The sequence below is a fragment of the Taeniopygia guttata genome, chromosome 23, assembly GCF_048771995.1.
Source record: "Taeniopygia guttata chromosome 23, bTaeGut7.mat, whole genome shotgun sequence".
In the NCBI taxonomy this organism is placed as follows: Eukaryota; Metazoa; Chordata; class Aves; order Passeriformes; family Estrildidae; genus Taeniopygia; species Taeniopygia guttata.
The window spans coordinates 4,434,869-4,449,996 of record NC_133048.1 but is presented as its reverse complement, the minus strand read 5'-3'; the positions used below and the strand labels follow the sequence as shown (position 1 = coordinate 4,449,996).

Here is a 15,128-nt window from a genome sequence, read left to right as displayed (position 1 = left end):
GAAAGAATGTAAATAATTCTCTATCTCTCTTGTTATTCACATTGTTTATAGTTAAGTTCTATCACTGTGTGTAAAGCACTCTGCACCAATGCTGTGGCTTGTTTTCACTTCAGATCCAATGGAGTTGGTCCTCATGAAGCTCTGTATAAAAGAGTGGTGTATTTTGAATAAACTGGAGTTTTACTCTCAGCAGCCTTCTGATCAGAGTCTCTTCACTCCCGTCCTGCCTCGACAGCGACAAATCTTAGCTGGGAATGCTGCAGAAACCTGTGCAGCTTGGATCAGCTACTCATGTGAGGAGAGTAGCAGCAACTCTCTGCCCTCTTGGGTTAATTTGCAGGGCCCACCCATCTGGACCTTGCCAGTCCTCTTGAGTCCAAGCCCAGTCCAAATCCTCCTAGCTGACAACATCCAGCTGAAAATGCCCAGAGGAGGTCCCAGACACTGGTGGGGCTGCACTGCCCTGGACAGTTTCTCCTCCTGGTTGCTCAGTGCTCCTCTTTTCTCAGCCTGGGGGAGCTCAGCTCCTGAGGCATGAGGCCCTTTGAACCTTCTCATGGAGACTCTGAAGCACAGCTGGCAGGGGACTGCAGTGCCACCAAGGTGGAAGCTTAAAGCTGGTCCACATTGTTCTCCAAGGCTGAGGGTGCATCACATGAGATAAAGTGGACTAGATTCATGCCATATATCCATAGCTAGAAGCTCTTGCTTCCCAGCCCAGAGCCCTTCTTTCTTGCTTATCAAGAGCTCCAGCACTAGATGAGCTCCTGTGTGTGATGCTGGAAGTCCCTAAAGCATCAGAAAACTACACCAGTGAGAAGGCAATTCAGCCTGGAAAAATGCAGCATGGAGCACAGATCTATGTGTTGTTTCCTCAGGACAATAGCAACACAGCCAACTCACCCCAAGACAGGAGAATGTTTTCACAGTGCTGCTGAAAAGTGCAGCACAACCAAGCCACAGCCTGGAACACAAGAAGAGTTGTGGTGGCCCAAATCTCACCCAAAACCTCCAACTTTGTCCCCAATAAGAGGCCTGCAACTCCATGCAGAGCTGTCCCCCCACCTTACAGTGATGTCTCCCAGGGACTGCAGTCTTTTCATGTGGATTTTCCCTATTTCAGATACTCAACTTTTCCCTAAACTCATTTCATGCTCTCAACTATAGAGCCCAACTCAGACCTTACCAAAGCCAGAACTGGCAGCACTTGAGGTCACTGGCATCAGGAAATGAGATATTTAAAGGATGCCAACATATGACTGGCACCATCTCATGCCTCTGCTGGGTGCATCAGGGAGACCTCAGTGACAGGAGAATTTCAGAGTCTGGATTTCAGAGTTGGCCACTTCCTCACTGAGATACACAGAAGAACCCCTCGAGACAACCCCACCACGTACAGCCCTGTCCATAGATTCAGCAGCAGAGAGAGATGGATGGGGCAGGTGGAGAAGGGTGGGGGAGGAGGGAGGGAGAGGAGGGAGGGAGAGGAGGGAGGGATGCTGCTCCCACCCTCCTGCACCCCCTTACCCATAGCACCAACTGTCCCAATACCACTGTCCCTGAAGCCCAGGCAAGAGCACCATGCAGGGTGTGGAACTACCAACACCTTTCACAAGCCCACAGCCCGGCCGTGGCAGCAGGAGGGTTTCTCTCCCCACCTGGCAGTCATCTACTTTCACCAGCTTGTTCTTTACACAACAGATGCCTTCAGTAGTCAGTGTTCCCAAAAAGGGCAATTGAGTTTTAATCCTGACAATGGCAGCAGCAACACGAGCTGTTTTCCTAACATCACATATGCCAACAACTCCCATGGATTTCAGGGGATGCTGGCCAGCAACGTGCATTTTTGGATAGCACACATTTTCAGTTTACTCCCAATAAATGAATAATTCACTTAAGCGTCCAGACAATTTTCTTCATGCAAAAAGAAAACCTGTCCACATGAGAACTGCCCTTCCTTTGGCCACAAACCCCTTTGCTTTGGCTGACGTCCACGTGCACTGCAGCAGGCCAGCAGTGCTGCTCGAGCCTCTGACACGCTGCCCTGGTGGCATGGCAAGATCACTAAAGCTCAGGCAGGGCTGCTCCGTGAGATAGGCACAGCTCTGCTCCTCTCACCACAAACACCAACAGACGTTTTCTTCTGTATTTCTAAGATCATAAGCAGCTCCTGCTCCCTGTCAGCTTCTACCGTGATAAAAAGGAGAATGGATGACGCAAGAAAAAAAAACTGTTTCTTTATTTCTTCCACATAAAACAAATATTTTCATGGTTTGCTATTAAGCAAAAAGTAACCTATCAGTGAAATCCCTGGTTTAGCTGGCAGGTTTTTCTGCTGAAGTTTGGCATAAGAAGAAATGTCCTGCTCCAGAAAAGATGTTTTTGCAAATGCAGGAAACAGTGTCTGGCCACCAGAACTTTCTCCCCAGAACTCTGCAGCCTCCTGAGGCTGTTCAGCCTCTGTCAAGGGTCCTTGCACCAGCCTGTTGCCAGCTCTTTCTCCTCAGGGACCATCATCAGCCTGAGCCAAGGGCCAGCAGAGCTCACCTCTGATGCAGGAGAGGACCAGCTGGAGAGCAAAACCCAGGGAGTTTTGTCCCAAAGCCCAGTGAAGGGTCTAGAGGAGAAGGAATATGAGGAGCAGCTGAGGTGACTTGACTTGCTTAGTTGGACCAGAGGAGACTGAAGGCAAAGCTCACTGAGAGCTCCTCATGATGGGCAGTGGAGGGACAGCTCCATCCCTGCCCTGGGACAGGGACAGCACCAGGGCACGGCTGGAGCTGGGCCAGGGCAGGGCAGGCTGGAGCTCAGGGAAAGGTTCTTCCCCCAGAGGTGCTGGCACTGCCCAGGCTGCCCAGGGAATGGGCACGGCCCCGAGGCTGCCAGAGCCCCAGGGATGCCCAGGGTGGGGTTGGTGGGGGTCTGGGCAGGGCTCCATCATCCTTGGTCCCTTCCAGCTCAGGATATTCCATGATTCTACAACGCTACACTATTTCTATTCTCACTTTCCCTCAGCACCCTGAGCATGGCACTGGAACAATGACAGCAAATCCTAAAGGAAAAAGCCCTATGGATTATAGGGCACACGGATCCCAGCTGCTGCCATTGCATGTCTACAGCCCAGCCCAGGGCACAGAGATTCCAGCTTTTATTTCTGTTTTCTGGGCAGGGCCTGGGGTTGGGCTTCATGATCCTTGTGGGTCGCTTCCATCTCAGGAAGGTTCTAGAGTTCTCTGAAGTCCCTGCTGCAGGCTCAGCCCTCAGCCACCACACACAAAACCCAGGCACACACGACAGAGTCTGAAGGTGGCCTCTGACAGTGGCTGTGGTGCTTTGCCCTGGCTTTGGAGGAGCTGGTGAGGGGCAGGTCCCCAGGCAGCACCAGGGGCACAGCCCAGGAGGAGCAGCCACAGGACTGGCACAGCTGCACATGGCCACAGCAGAGAGGGGATCCAGCCACCCAAACAGGCTCCCCACGCCGGACACTCTCCACCTCTGACGCCTGTGATGCCAATCAGGTGACAACAACACAATTTGTTTTCAGGAATACTGAGCTAGTGAATAACAAATAAAGGAACCTGACAAACAGGTCCCAGCGACCTGGATCCCAGGCAGCTCTCCCAGGACCAAACTTTCAGTTGCCCTGAGTCACCTGCCCTGATCCTCCCCTGGCCACGCGAACCAGAGCTGCCAGCACCCAGCCCATTCACAAGCTTGCATCTTCCCAGGGCTTTGCTGTAGTCCCTGCTCATTTATGGAGTGGAAAAGTACTTGGGGATCCTAATGCAGTCAGAGAAGGGCAGGTGTGACATTGGATGTTACAGCCATGAGGGTCTGGAAATACCAGCAAGAGTGTTGTTGCTACATCAACCCTGGAAAAACAACCACTGCCATCTCAAAGGAGGTTGCATAACACGAAGGAAAGAGAAGGCAGATAAACAGCAGCAGATATTCCTGATGATAATGAAAGAAACTCCATTCTACAGCCCCCCCAAAGACTCACCACCACAGCCCCGACTAGCCCAGACTCCAAATGAAGTCAGTTGCATGAGGCAACAGCCGAGCAGAGAAACCGCCACAGCTAATCTGCCCCAGCACAGCAGCAGAGCAGGTGCCTGGAGATAAGAAATAACCCTGAGCCTCTCTGGCTCCCTGCCCCAGAGAACAATGGCTCTCACAGGAGCAGCACTGGAGCGAGAAAGCCGCACTGCTGTCCATCTCCACTGACCCCACCACCACACCAGGCCCTGGGAGGAATGGGCAGAGGGACAGGGGGACCCAAGAAGAGGCAGTTGTGACCTGTGATGAGACAGGACACAGTGGGCTTCTTGCCAGAGAAGCCACAGCCCGGCTCTGTCCACCTGTGCCTCAAATCCAGCCTGAGGGAAATCATGGTGACCAGCACATCCAGAAGGGCTGTGCAGTGATGACCACAGGCCTGGGCAGTGATGTGAGCCAGGCCTTGGGCAAAGCCTTCTTACCCCAAAGCTGATCTACGGGTCACTCAAATGAGAAGGTGTCGGAATCTGAGGTATTTATGATTCCCAGATTGTAGAAAGTCTCTGTCTGTCAGCCCCGCTGCCAAAGCAGAAGCCATAATTGGTCTGTGCTGTTTCAAGGTTGTTTATTCTGTTTATCTCTAACATGTTCTGCTGCCCTGCCGCAGCTCTGTCCTGCAGGGCAGCATGTGGGGCTCTGCCCTCAGTGGGATGTTACAAACATTAAATACCAGAAACTACCTGTGCTGGATTTACAATAACGTGCCAATATCTGTCACCTACGTTGGACAGTGTGTCCCCAGCCTGAACCAACAGAAAAATGCCAACACCACAGTGAAACATGGAGGGCATGAAGAAGGAGAAAAAGGACAAGACACACCCAATTTCCTCCATCTTGTCCCCTTTGGACCCCTAATCTAGAATCCTAAAATTTTACTTTTGCACCCGTACCACACTTAATTATTACTCATATCAAACACTCGGAGCTTGTAATTCATCCTGTAAGATTGAAAACTCTTTTCCATGGACAGAGATCACAGCCAGTGTCTCGGGGGGCTCTGTCCAGGGGGGTTCCTGACCCCTGCCAGGGTCCCAGAGCTGCCAGGGCAGCCAGAGGGAAGCCCTGGATTCCCACAAGAAGGGTTGACTCCTTGGCTTGTCTTTAGAAGGGAAAGAACATACTGGGGAGCCTGGACAGGGCAGCCATGGGACTGATGGCACCGTGCAAGAGCAGAGCCCCATGACTTGGTGAGTGGACAGTCCCTTGGGCACCAGAGGCAGCTCATTCATAGCCTGTGGACCACAGACTCCACACAGAAACCTGGAAAACTCCTGGCTGGAAAGGAGGAATCGGAGTGGCAAACACCAACAGAGCACAAGCAAGGCCTGTGCAGGCTGGTGGCTCAGCTGTGGCCAGCAGCAGGACAGGGTCAGTGCCTCAGTTTCCCTGGCTGCAGCAAGGCACAGAACTGTGCTGGGGAGGGGTGACAGCACGGGGAAGAGGTGAGCAGTGACACGTGCACCACTCCTACTGAGGCACGGGCTGGTGACACTCAGGGCCCTGCAGCGTGTCAGAGGCTGTGCTGGCAGACTGGTCTGGCAGGCTGCCTGCTCCTGCCACGCTCGGAGCAGCCCCTGGAGCCCTTTGGGCCAGGCTCAGGCTGACACCATGGCTGAGAGGTGCTTGGGCTGCCAGCCCTCTCCAAAGCAGGACAGATTTTGTGTTGTCAGACCCTAGGGAGGTCCTTGAGGGAATCTCTGGGCAGGGCTGGGACAGGCAGCTGGCTGGGCTGGGGCTCAGGTACCACGCCACCTGTCCTGGGTTTGGCTCTGCCACAGGACAAGAACCCCTGTGGCCCTTTGAGGCTGAAGTGCAGCCCACCCCAGCCATGGTACAAGCCTAAACCCAAAGCAGCTGCCCTGGAAAAAGTCAGGATGCAGAGCAGGAGCTCATCAGGTGGCAGCCCCACTCTGCAGGGCGTCAGTGAGGAGAGCCCAGACCCCCCTGCCCCTTCTGCTTCCTGAAGCATCCTAGTCCCAGCCCACAGGGACATCCAGGGAAGCACAAGGTATTGCAGGAAATTTAGGACTCTTGTCCTAAATTTCTGACTAATATCAACAAGTACTGACTAAGAACAACTGACTAATATCATTAAGTAGAAGTTGTTGATTGTTTACATTACACAGATATTTATAGATTTTACAAACTGCTAAGTACACACTTCTTGATTGGTGCCTTTGTCTTGTTCACTCATTTTCTGTTTGCATTTCTCAGAGTATATGATTGGTTATAGTTTAGATGTTTCATAGTTTTCTGTTATTTAGCTCTTGTGGTCTTGGTATTCGGTTTCTCAGCTTCTTCTTTCTTGTTTTAATACAAATTATGTTCTAATAGCTTTGACAAATTTTTGAGGCTTTGATAATAAATTTAGAAGCAGGCTGGCTGGTGCACACTATGGCCTAACCCTTGCAAATACATTACAATAACAAGGTAGTGCTGAGTTTGCTCTGGTCACTGTCCATGAGACCAGGAACCAGAAGCCGTGAGCAGAGCAGGAAGCAGGCCCAGAGGAAAGCAAACAAGAGAAAGCAATTGAGGAAGCTCGTGTCTCATTCATGTGTGTCTCAGCCAAAGTCCAAAGCGAAGGACTCCTCTTGCAAAGGACACTGGAAAAATTCCAGTGATGTTATCTGCCCCCACAGAGCAATATTAGCCCAGAGGAAAAAAAAAAAAAAAAAAAAAAAAGTTGTTTACAACCTGGGCAAGCCAGCTTGGTGGTTGGAGCACACGGGGCACTGGGATCAGCTGTGTCTGCCACTCCTCAGGGAGCACCAACCCCTCCTGCCTGGCTCTGGCCTCAGCCACCTCTGCACCCTTTAGTGGCCCTGGCAGGTGAGATGCTGCTGAGGGGCGAGTGGGCCCCCACCAGTGCACACAGGAAGCATGTGCAAGGAGGTTGAAGATTGCACACCCACCACCTGCACTTTTGGCAGGCTCCCACAGAGCTGAGAGGAAGCACAGCCTTCCCATCCGTGGTATCCCCACAGGGTTCATGGCTCCCCAGAGCTGGCCACTGGCTGCAGAGCAGTCCCTGCACCCAGTGGGGCTGTGGGAGCTCAACCCACCCTTTGTCCCCTCCCATGGGCTGTTTGCACCCCTTGGCTCTGCCTAGCACCTCCTGCTTTTTATGAAGTGCTTCCATCTAAATGCAGATGAGAATTACAGGCTAATGTAGCACCTGGATTCTGCTCTCCTGGAGGACCCTTTCACGAGGCAGAAATCAGGGAGAGGAGATTTGGGGCTGCTGCTGGGTGGAGCTGCTGTTCCTGTGCAGTTACTTGTGCCCAGAGAGGAGCCACATCTGAGCTCTTTGCTTTTCCTCCTTAATATTCTGGGTGTTTTTTCAATCTTAATGAAAAGTCTTTCCTGCTGCACACCCACAGCTGCTCACAGAGAAATGAGAAAACTCACACTCATCCCATCTCTCTCATCTAAGAGGCATTTGCTCAAGGAAGCTGGCACGAGCCTGTTCCTGCCCCACATGTACTGAGGGGTGGCACGACACCGTGACTGTGCTGGGCAAAGTCCTTCCCTGTAAATCACCTGTGGGGTGCCAACTCCACAGACCCATCACCAGGCAGGCAGTGTCCAGGGCACCTTCCCAGGAGATGTTGCTCTGCCCTGCTCACAGCCCCCAGGGAGCTCAGATCCACCACACCTCCCTGCTGGGCCATGCTGGCACCCGTGGAGCCACAGATTCCCCACATCCTGCCCAGTGAATGGCAGCTGTCACCTTAATTGTCCATGTCAGACCCATCTGAGGACAAGAAATAGGTTTAGGGTAACAGGGTGTCTCAAAGAATTTGCTGTTGGCAACTTCTCTTTGTCAGAGGCACGTGTAAGTGTAACTCAGTGTAAAGAAAATTAATATTTCATTAAACTTCTAAATCCTGGCTTGTTGACATACCTATTTAAAGCCAAACAGAAGAAATTCCATCAGAATTTGCTCCTGGTTCAGTATTTACAGCACCATAGTCTCTCACCTTCAGAGGTGAGGTTTGCAAACTGTGATGGTCCTTAAACAAATGAAAAATGACAGTGCATTGCACCTCCTTCTCATTTCCTGGGGGTCAATAAACAAATCTGCTGGGAAAGCATTAGATGTGCAGCAGAGCCTCCCTAGGATCCTTCCAGATCTGGTATAGAGACCTTCAACAGCTGATAGTGACTATTTGATTAAAGTGTATGTCCCAAGACAGTCAAACATTAGGTAGAAAAACTTTCAAGCCCTTGGCAGTGCAGGGAGAGGCAGCAGATGTGTCCCCAGGCAGGGCTTGAAGAAACCAGATGCAGCAGAAAGGGAAAAGCAGGCCCTGTGGGGTGGGCAGTGTGGGCCCTGGGACCCTCCAAATCCAAATTACCCTCCCTCTGCTGGGTTGTGGTCCCTCTTTCTTCCCAGGAGCCTGAGCCTCCAGCAAGGAGCTGGCTATGGGCTGGGGAGCCTTGCAAGGTGCAAGTCTTTGCCCCTGCTTACAGAAAACCCACACCCATGTAGCTCTCATCCCTGGGGGATTTGGGGGCAGGAGTTTACACTGGAATTCCACTGGAGCTGCACAGTCAATGCATGATGATCAGGTATCAAACGTGTGGAGGGAATACCTCACCTGAGCAAAATCACAGAGCTGTGAATCAGGCTGCCTCCTGAGAGGGAAAAGAAAAGATCTGCAACGTGCTGGTGGTCAGATCCCTGGATTTCTGCCTGCCCACATGGATGCCTCAACCTGGGACAAAGACACATGGGCAGTGCTGCCACATCCCCAGTCACACCGAGGCAAACTGGTGCCACTGGAGCAACAATCTGACTAATCCCAGCCTGGGGAATGCACCCTTGATAACACAGGGCTGATGATACCAGTACAGCCAGTACAGTGGAGACCTGGTGTCTTGGTTTGGAGACAAATTTAGGCGAAAACACTCTGAAATTAGTGTTTCCTCTAAAGAGAAGGGCTCCAATGATCACTTTTTCCAATGAGAAATGAATACCAGTGGGTGAAAGTGAAAAAACCCCATCAAAACGGTTTATTAACAAAAGAAAAAAGCCAACCGAAAAACAAAGGGGTGCCTGCAAGGCACAGAAAAGGATTGAACAAATGCTAAATATTGAAATTTCAAAACCTAAACCCCCACCCCTCCCCAGACCGTGTGGATGGCAGCTGCCCTCCCTCTGTCTCAGGGAAGGGAGGGAACAGGAGCTCACACAGCACTTGGGTAGAATAGATGGGAACCTTTCTGTTGTGGGTCTCCTCACAGCAGGCAAAGCTGGTGGGTTCTAGTGTCCCTTCTCATGTTGGTTCAGCTTCTCCAAGGTCTCAGGTTCAGGATGGCTCCCTGCCAGCTCCCCAAACAGACAAAAAAAAAATAAAAATCAAAGCCAAAACAGTTCAAGGAAAAAAAAAAATCAAAAAGCTTTCAAGAGGATTCCCAGTACAGCCTCCAGCCTAGGGGAAGGGGGAAAAAAAACTTCTTGCTTCAAGCTAGCAAAAACTCTAATCCAGCAAATGAACAAGGTAGTGTTCTGCTCCACACCACGGCCCAAGCACACTGGAGAGAGAGGATTTGAACCAAAGCACACAGGAGCTCAAGCCTCCCCACCCCAGGTCCATCATAAAGCTACAGCAACCATTTCTGGGCATAAAACAAATGATTAGGGAATAAAATATCACCATAAAATCACCCCAAGACATTGGGGAAGCCCCATGCCAGGAAGCCATGAATGACACACTGATGGAGGTGGCTGATGTGGTGACTCCAATCTGGGCTCACTGACCAAGAGCCCAAGGGCTGGATCTGGCAGTTTAGCTGCTTTCCCAGAAAGGCCAGCCTGTCCTTGGGCTGGTGACAGATGGCAGGGCAGAGACACAAGCCTGGGGTTAGATGGGTCACACAGAGTGTTTGTAAATATGGCTGCAGCAGTTTGGGTCCTTAATCCTCAAGACCTGAGCACAACAAGGACCCACTGGTTGTTCTGGGCCAGCAAGGGCAGAGAGAGATGCTACCAGAACTGGTCAGCCCTTTCCCACCTCTGCTCTCCAGCCACCCGCTGGGGCAGCGTGAATTGCAGCAGGTTTGTCTAAGCTGGTCCCTGCAAAATAAAATATTACTGGTTTAAGAACAGGGAGCCCTCAAGACACAGAGCACAGGAAATTGGCACACATATTGCAAACATGGAAGCTGTGGATCTCTGGACACCTCTGCCCACTGCAATGCCTCCCATCGTCCCATCCCCTGTGCCCTTCCCTTTCTGCAGGCACTGGTTCTTCTCAAACACCCCAGGTCATGCTGGGGAAATATTTAGGGACAATGGCACAAGCTGGACACAGCTTTATTTCTGGTTAAACTCTTCTCAGACTGGATGAGTAGCTGATTTGTCTCACCCTTGCAGGAAAATGGACATGAGGGAGGACAGAGATGGAGATTCTGTCATCTGCTGATTTGTTTCCAAAATGAAGGGCAATTTACCACCTTTGAGGTCTTCAGTAATGCAAATGCTGTGGAGAGCCCTTTCCCACCTGTTACTCCTGTCCAAGAATTCCTGCCCCTGCCCAGGTCTTACAGGACACACCACACCTCTCCTCCAAGTGAGAGATGTTTTCATGGCTGGATGCCTCTGAAAACACCAGGGCAGACACTCCCCTAGCATTTATTCCTCACCTGGGTGTGCATCTCCATGTGAACTTGTAGGCAGGCTGGTATATGTATGTGAGCGTGTGTTTATTAGTACTGAAAATGCATTTGTCAAAATCTCTAGAGTTAAAAAACAATCATTACATAATTATAATGAACAATTAACCAACTGATTCATCAGCTAGAGGCTCACCAACAACACCTGAAACCTATCCCAGCCACCTAACAAGGCAGAAGGTGGCACAAACAAATGTAATACCCAGAATGTCCTGGAGATTTATGGCCCTGTGCTCTCTCCAGGTAAGAGAAGGCACTTTCCATTCCTGGCTGCTGGCATCTTGGAGCTGAAGGCTCCCAGTTGTTCCCTGCTCTGAGCTGCTGGTTTAAAGTGTTTTGATACAGAAATATTCCTTAAAAGTGACCCTTTGGTCACTTTATTCCTTAAAAGTGACCCTTTCAGTATCATGGCTCAGAACTCCCCATAGGTGCCCATGCTGCCTGACTTAGACCTTTCCTCTGCTCACAAGGGTCTGCAAGTACCATGAATATGCAGAACACTTAAAACTCCACAAATAACCTGCTCCAAGCCAGCAGAAAAGTCCTGTCTGTCACTATCAGTGCCATGGTCTGCAATGCTGTGGTTAAGAGTTGTCTGGGAGAGGACAGAGACAAAGAATGAAGTTGGGGGAGCGAGTTGAACTATGTCATACCGTGCCTTCCAAGCAGGTAAATATGCAACACTAATATCTTTTACAAAGAAGTTTCTAGGTTCCTTCAAAACACAAAGCAGATAAAGAAGATCACCGCTGTTCTTTCATACACTACTGGAATGCACCATGTCCTGAAGAGAGCACCAGAGCTGCTGCAGTCTATGCCCATGGGGATATAATTTGGCTACCAAAGCTCAGCAGGTGGGCACGGGAGACAGAGCTCACCTTAGAGCTGACAAAGACACTGCTGCAGTTACATCAGCAAACCCCTGCGTGTACAATGTCCTCAGTACCAGCTGTGTTTGGAAAGTTGGAGCATCCTTGCTAGGAAGATACTTCCTGTTGGAATCTGTGGTATTGATGATTCTGAAATTATAAAAAGTCTCTGTCTTTTTGCTTCATTGCCAAAGAAGAAGCCATAATTCATCTGTGCTGGTTTCAAGGCTGTTTATTCTGTTTATCTCTAACATGTTCTGCTGCCCTGCCGCAGCTCTGTCCTGCAGGGCAGCGTGTGGGGCTCTGCCCTCAGTGGGATGGTACAAACATTAAATACCACAAACTACCTGTGCTGGATTTACAATAACGTGCCAACATCTGTCACCTACGTTGGACAGTGTGTCCCCAGCCTGAACCAACAGAAAAATGCCAACACCACAGTGAAACATGGAGGGCATGAAGAAGGAGAAAAAGGACAAGGCACACCCAATTTCCTCTCTTTTGTCCCCTTTGAACCCCTCATCTAGAATCCTAAAATTTTACTTTAGCACCCGTGCCACACTTAATTATTACTTATATCAAACACTCAGAGCTTGTAGTTCATCCTGTAAGATTGAAAACTCTTTTCCATGGGCAGAGATCAGAGACAGTGTCTCTGGGGCTCTGTCCAGGGGGGTTCCTGACCCCTGCCAAAGTCTTAAGCCTTCCAAAGCAACAACAAAAAAAAAAACCCTCTAAATTCCCACAACTTCCGACCGAGTAAACAACACAGCTGATGCCACCAACTATTCTTGACCACTAACTCAGCCCTGGGAGCACCCGACAAAGCGTGAAGAGGGAGCTCGGCACAAGCCCCGCAGTGTGACAGCGGGTCCCAAGACTTGTGCAGCCGCACTGTGAGGAGGAAGGCAGCGGAGAGGCGGCTGCAGAGAGCTGCTGGCAGAGCCAGAGGGATGCAGTGACGGGACTGCCGAGCCGAGCAGAGCCGAGCAGAGCCGGGAGCGAACCCGCCGCGCCTCCCTCGCTGCCGGCCGCGCTCCAATGGGCGCCGGGGCCGCCCCCGCCCGCCCCGCCCGCAGCGCTATAAGTGCGGGACGCGGCCGGACCAGCCCAGCCCGGCCCCGCCGCGGAGCTGAGCCCAGCCCAGCCCGGCAGAGGCAGCGCTGCCGCCGGAGCCCGGAGCGGCGCGTTCCGAGCGGCGCAGCCCCGCTCCCGCCGGGACCCGGACCCGGACCCGGACCCGGCTCCGCGCCGCTTCCCCGCCGGCGCACCGAGCGGAGCGGCGCCTTCCCCCCGGTGGAGGTGGGGGCTCGCCGGGATCGTCTGTCGGAGCCGGCTCGGCGGGAGCGGGACGCGGTGCCGTCCCCGGGAGCCGTGGCCGAGCCGCTGTCGTCTCGCAGGGACCTGGAGGCATGGCCGAGCATATGATGATGCCGATGAGCCACGGGGGCGCCGGGCTGCAGAGCTACCGCATGGGGGTGAGCGGGCTGCAGGGACCCCCGCAGCACGGGCAGCATGTGCTCAGGACGCTGCCTGCCGCCGCTCAGATGATGCCCTACGGAGGGGCTGGCATGGACGGTGCCATGCGGCCGAGAGCCAGCCTCAGCGGACAGATGGGCCACCACCAGATGCAGAGCGCGATGATGTTCAATGGCCCGGGTCAGCAGCAGCAGTACATGGGGCCGGTGGGCACTCAGCAGCTCATGGCCAGCATGCACCTACAAAAACTCAACACCCAGTACCAGGGCCACCCGCTGGGCATGAGCAACGGGCCCGTGGGAGCCGGTGCCCAACAGTACAGAGTGGGGCCGGGCCAGCACCCGGGCATGCAGCACATGCCCTCACCAGCGCTGACATTGAATGTTATGGACACTGATCTTATAGATGAGGAGGTCTTGACATCCCTTGTCCTGGAATTGGGGTTGGATCGGATTCAGGAGCTGCCAGAGTTATTCTTGGGACAGAACGAGTTCGACTTCATTTCAGACTTTGTTAGCAAACAGCAACCCAGTGCCATCAGCTGCTGAGGGGCTTTGAGCTCCTCCTTGTGTCTTGGTGGTTTTGAGTTTGTTTCTAACTTTTCCCCACCTGCCATCCTCCTCCCTTCCCCTGCCTTGTCCTGTCCTGGATTCCTGCCCTCCCCAAAGGGACAATCATCGGACACTGGCTTGCAATGGATTGCTTTTCTCTTCTGTGTGTTTTTCCTGTGTGGGAGTTTGTGGAGAGGGGGTTGGTGCGCCCCAAACAGAGCAGATCAAGAGCTCCGGCTGTAGAACTGCCTCTAAATGACATTAACAGGATTTCTGGCTTAAGTAGAAATAATGGACTTATGACTTTCCTCAACTAGGCTTGGAGCACAAGAAGCGATAGGCAGCTGGCAGCCCTGCTGGTAGCTGGATTTGTTCGTGGATTCTGTGGTGCCAGTGGAGTTGAAGGATCCTGAGAGAGAATTGTCTCCCTGGTGCATGGTTTGAACCAGTTTTCCCTTGCAACCATGGGTGGGGTTAGTTATTTGTTGGGATGTTTTACTGTGACAGTAAATAGGTCTTCAGTCGTGTCTGTTCAGCTCGGGAAGCGGCACTTCCCCATAGCAGGCTTTTTTCTAACTCGCAAAAATAAAGTATGCCTTGGGGAAGGGTGTGCGTTTGTGCCTAAATGTTAATCTCCGTGGAACTTCAGATCTCGGACCTGTACTGCTAATCAGCTGTAAAATTTACCAAGTGTTTGAGGTTGATTCAGGCATGAGGCTTAAAGCTGCAGTCTGGCTCCACTTTTTTTCCACCTCTGAAACCAAATAAAGACCATGTAACTGTATATTTCAGTTCTAATCTTATTTATTTTCCTGTGATTATTTATTTGCAAGGGTTTCTTTTGTTATTTGGCTTTGGGACTGCTGGGAAAGATGCCTGGAGAGTACTGCAGCTTTAAGATGCTGGCTTTGGGAAATGCAAGCCTGGGATAGTTTTCAAGCTGCTCTGCAGAATAGTTACTTCAACTCGAGATCGTTATGCTGAACGCGCAGGACTCTAAATCCAACACCTTTCTGAATGTGATAAAGATGACTCGATTTGCAATTCCCTCGCTCAGAGAAGGGGAGATGCAAGAGCCGGCGGGGTTTGGTTTCCTCCGCTGGCTCCTGTTTCCAGGGAAGCTCCGGTGACTCCTGGCTGCTGCTGCCCCCTGGTGCTGCCGGCCCCTGGCAGCTGCCGCTCGGCGAGTCGGAATGTACAGATGGATTTGCGAATAAAAGCTGAAATTTCTCCCGTGTGCGTTTGTTCGGTGCCCGTCTGCGGTCTGGTGCGGTGTGGACCGCTGGGAGAAGCGCTGCCTTTGCTCCTGCTGGTGGGCTGTGGGTCACTTGTGTGCCCCACTTGATACTCGAGTTGGAAGGATTGGGTTTCTAGTTTAATGCTTGGAACTAAGTCCTTGAAATGTGGCTGGGAGGATGAGATGCTCCTTTTCTGTACTGAGGAGAAATTACAGGCGTGGATGGTGTTTCTCTGTTGCAGAATGGCTGCT

At 51.9% G+C, this 15,128-nt stretch overlaps 1 protein-coding gene across 1 annotated transcript; it reads left to right on the top strand.

Annotated features, from left to right (window-relative positions):
* Nucleotides 1-12,730: 12,730 nt before the first annotated feature.
* Nucleotides 12,731-14,869, top strand: CITED4 (Cbp/p300 interacting transactivator with Glu/Asp rich carboxy-terminal domain 4). The gene has a single exon (XM_004174380.6). The coding sequence runs from the start codon at nt 13,022-13,024 to the stop codon at nt 13,634-13,636; it is 615 nt and encodes a 204-aa protein (XP_004174428.2). The 5' UTR covers nt 12,731-13,021; the 3' UTR covers nt 13,637-14,869.
* Nucleotides 14,870-15,128: the final 259 nt, after the last annotated feature.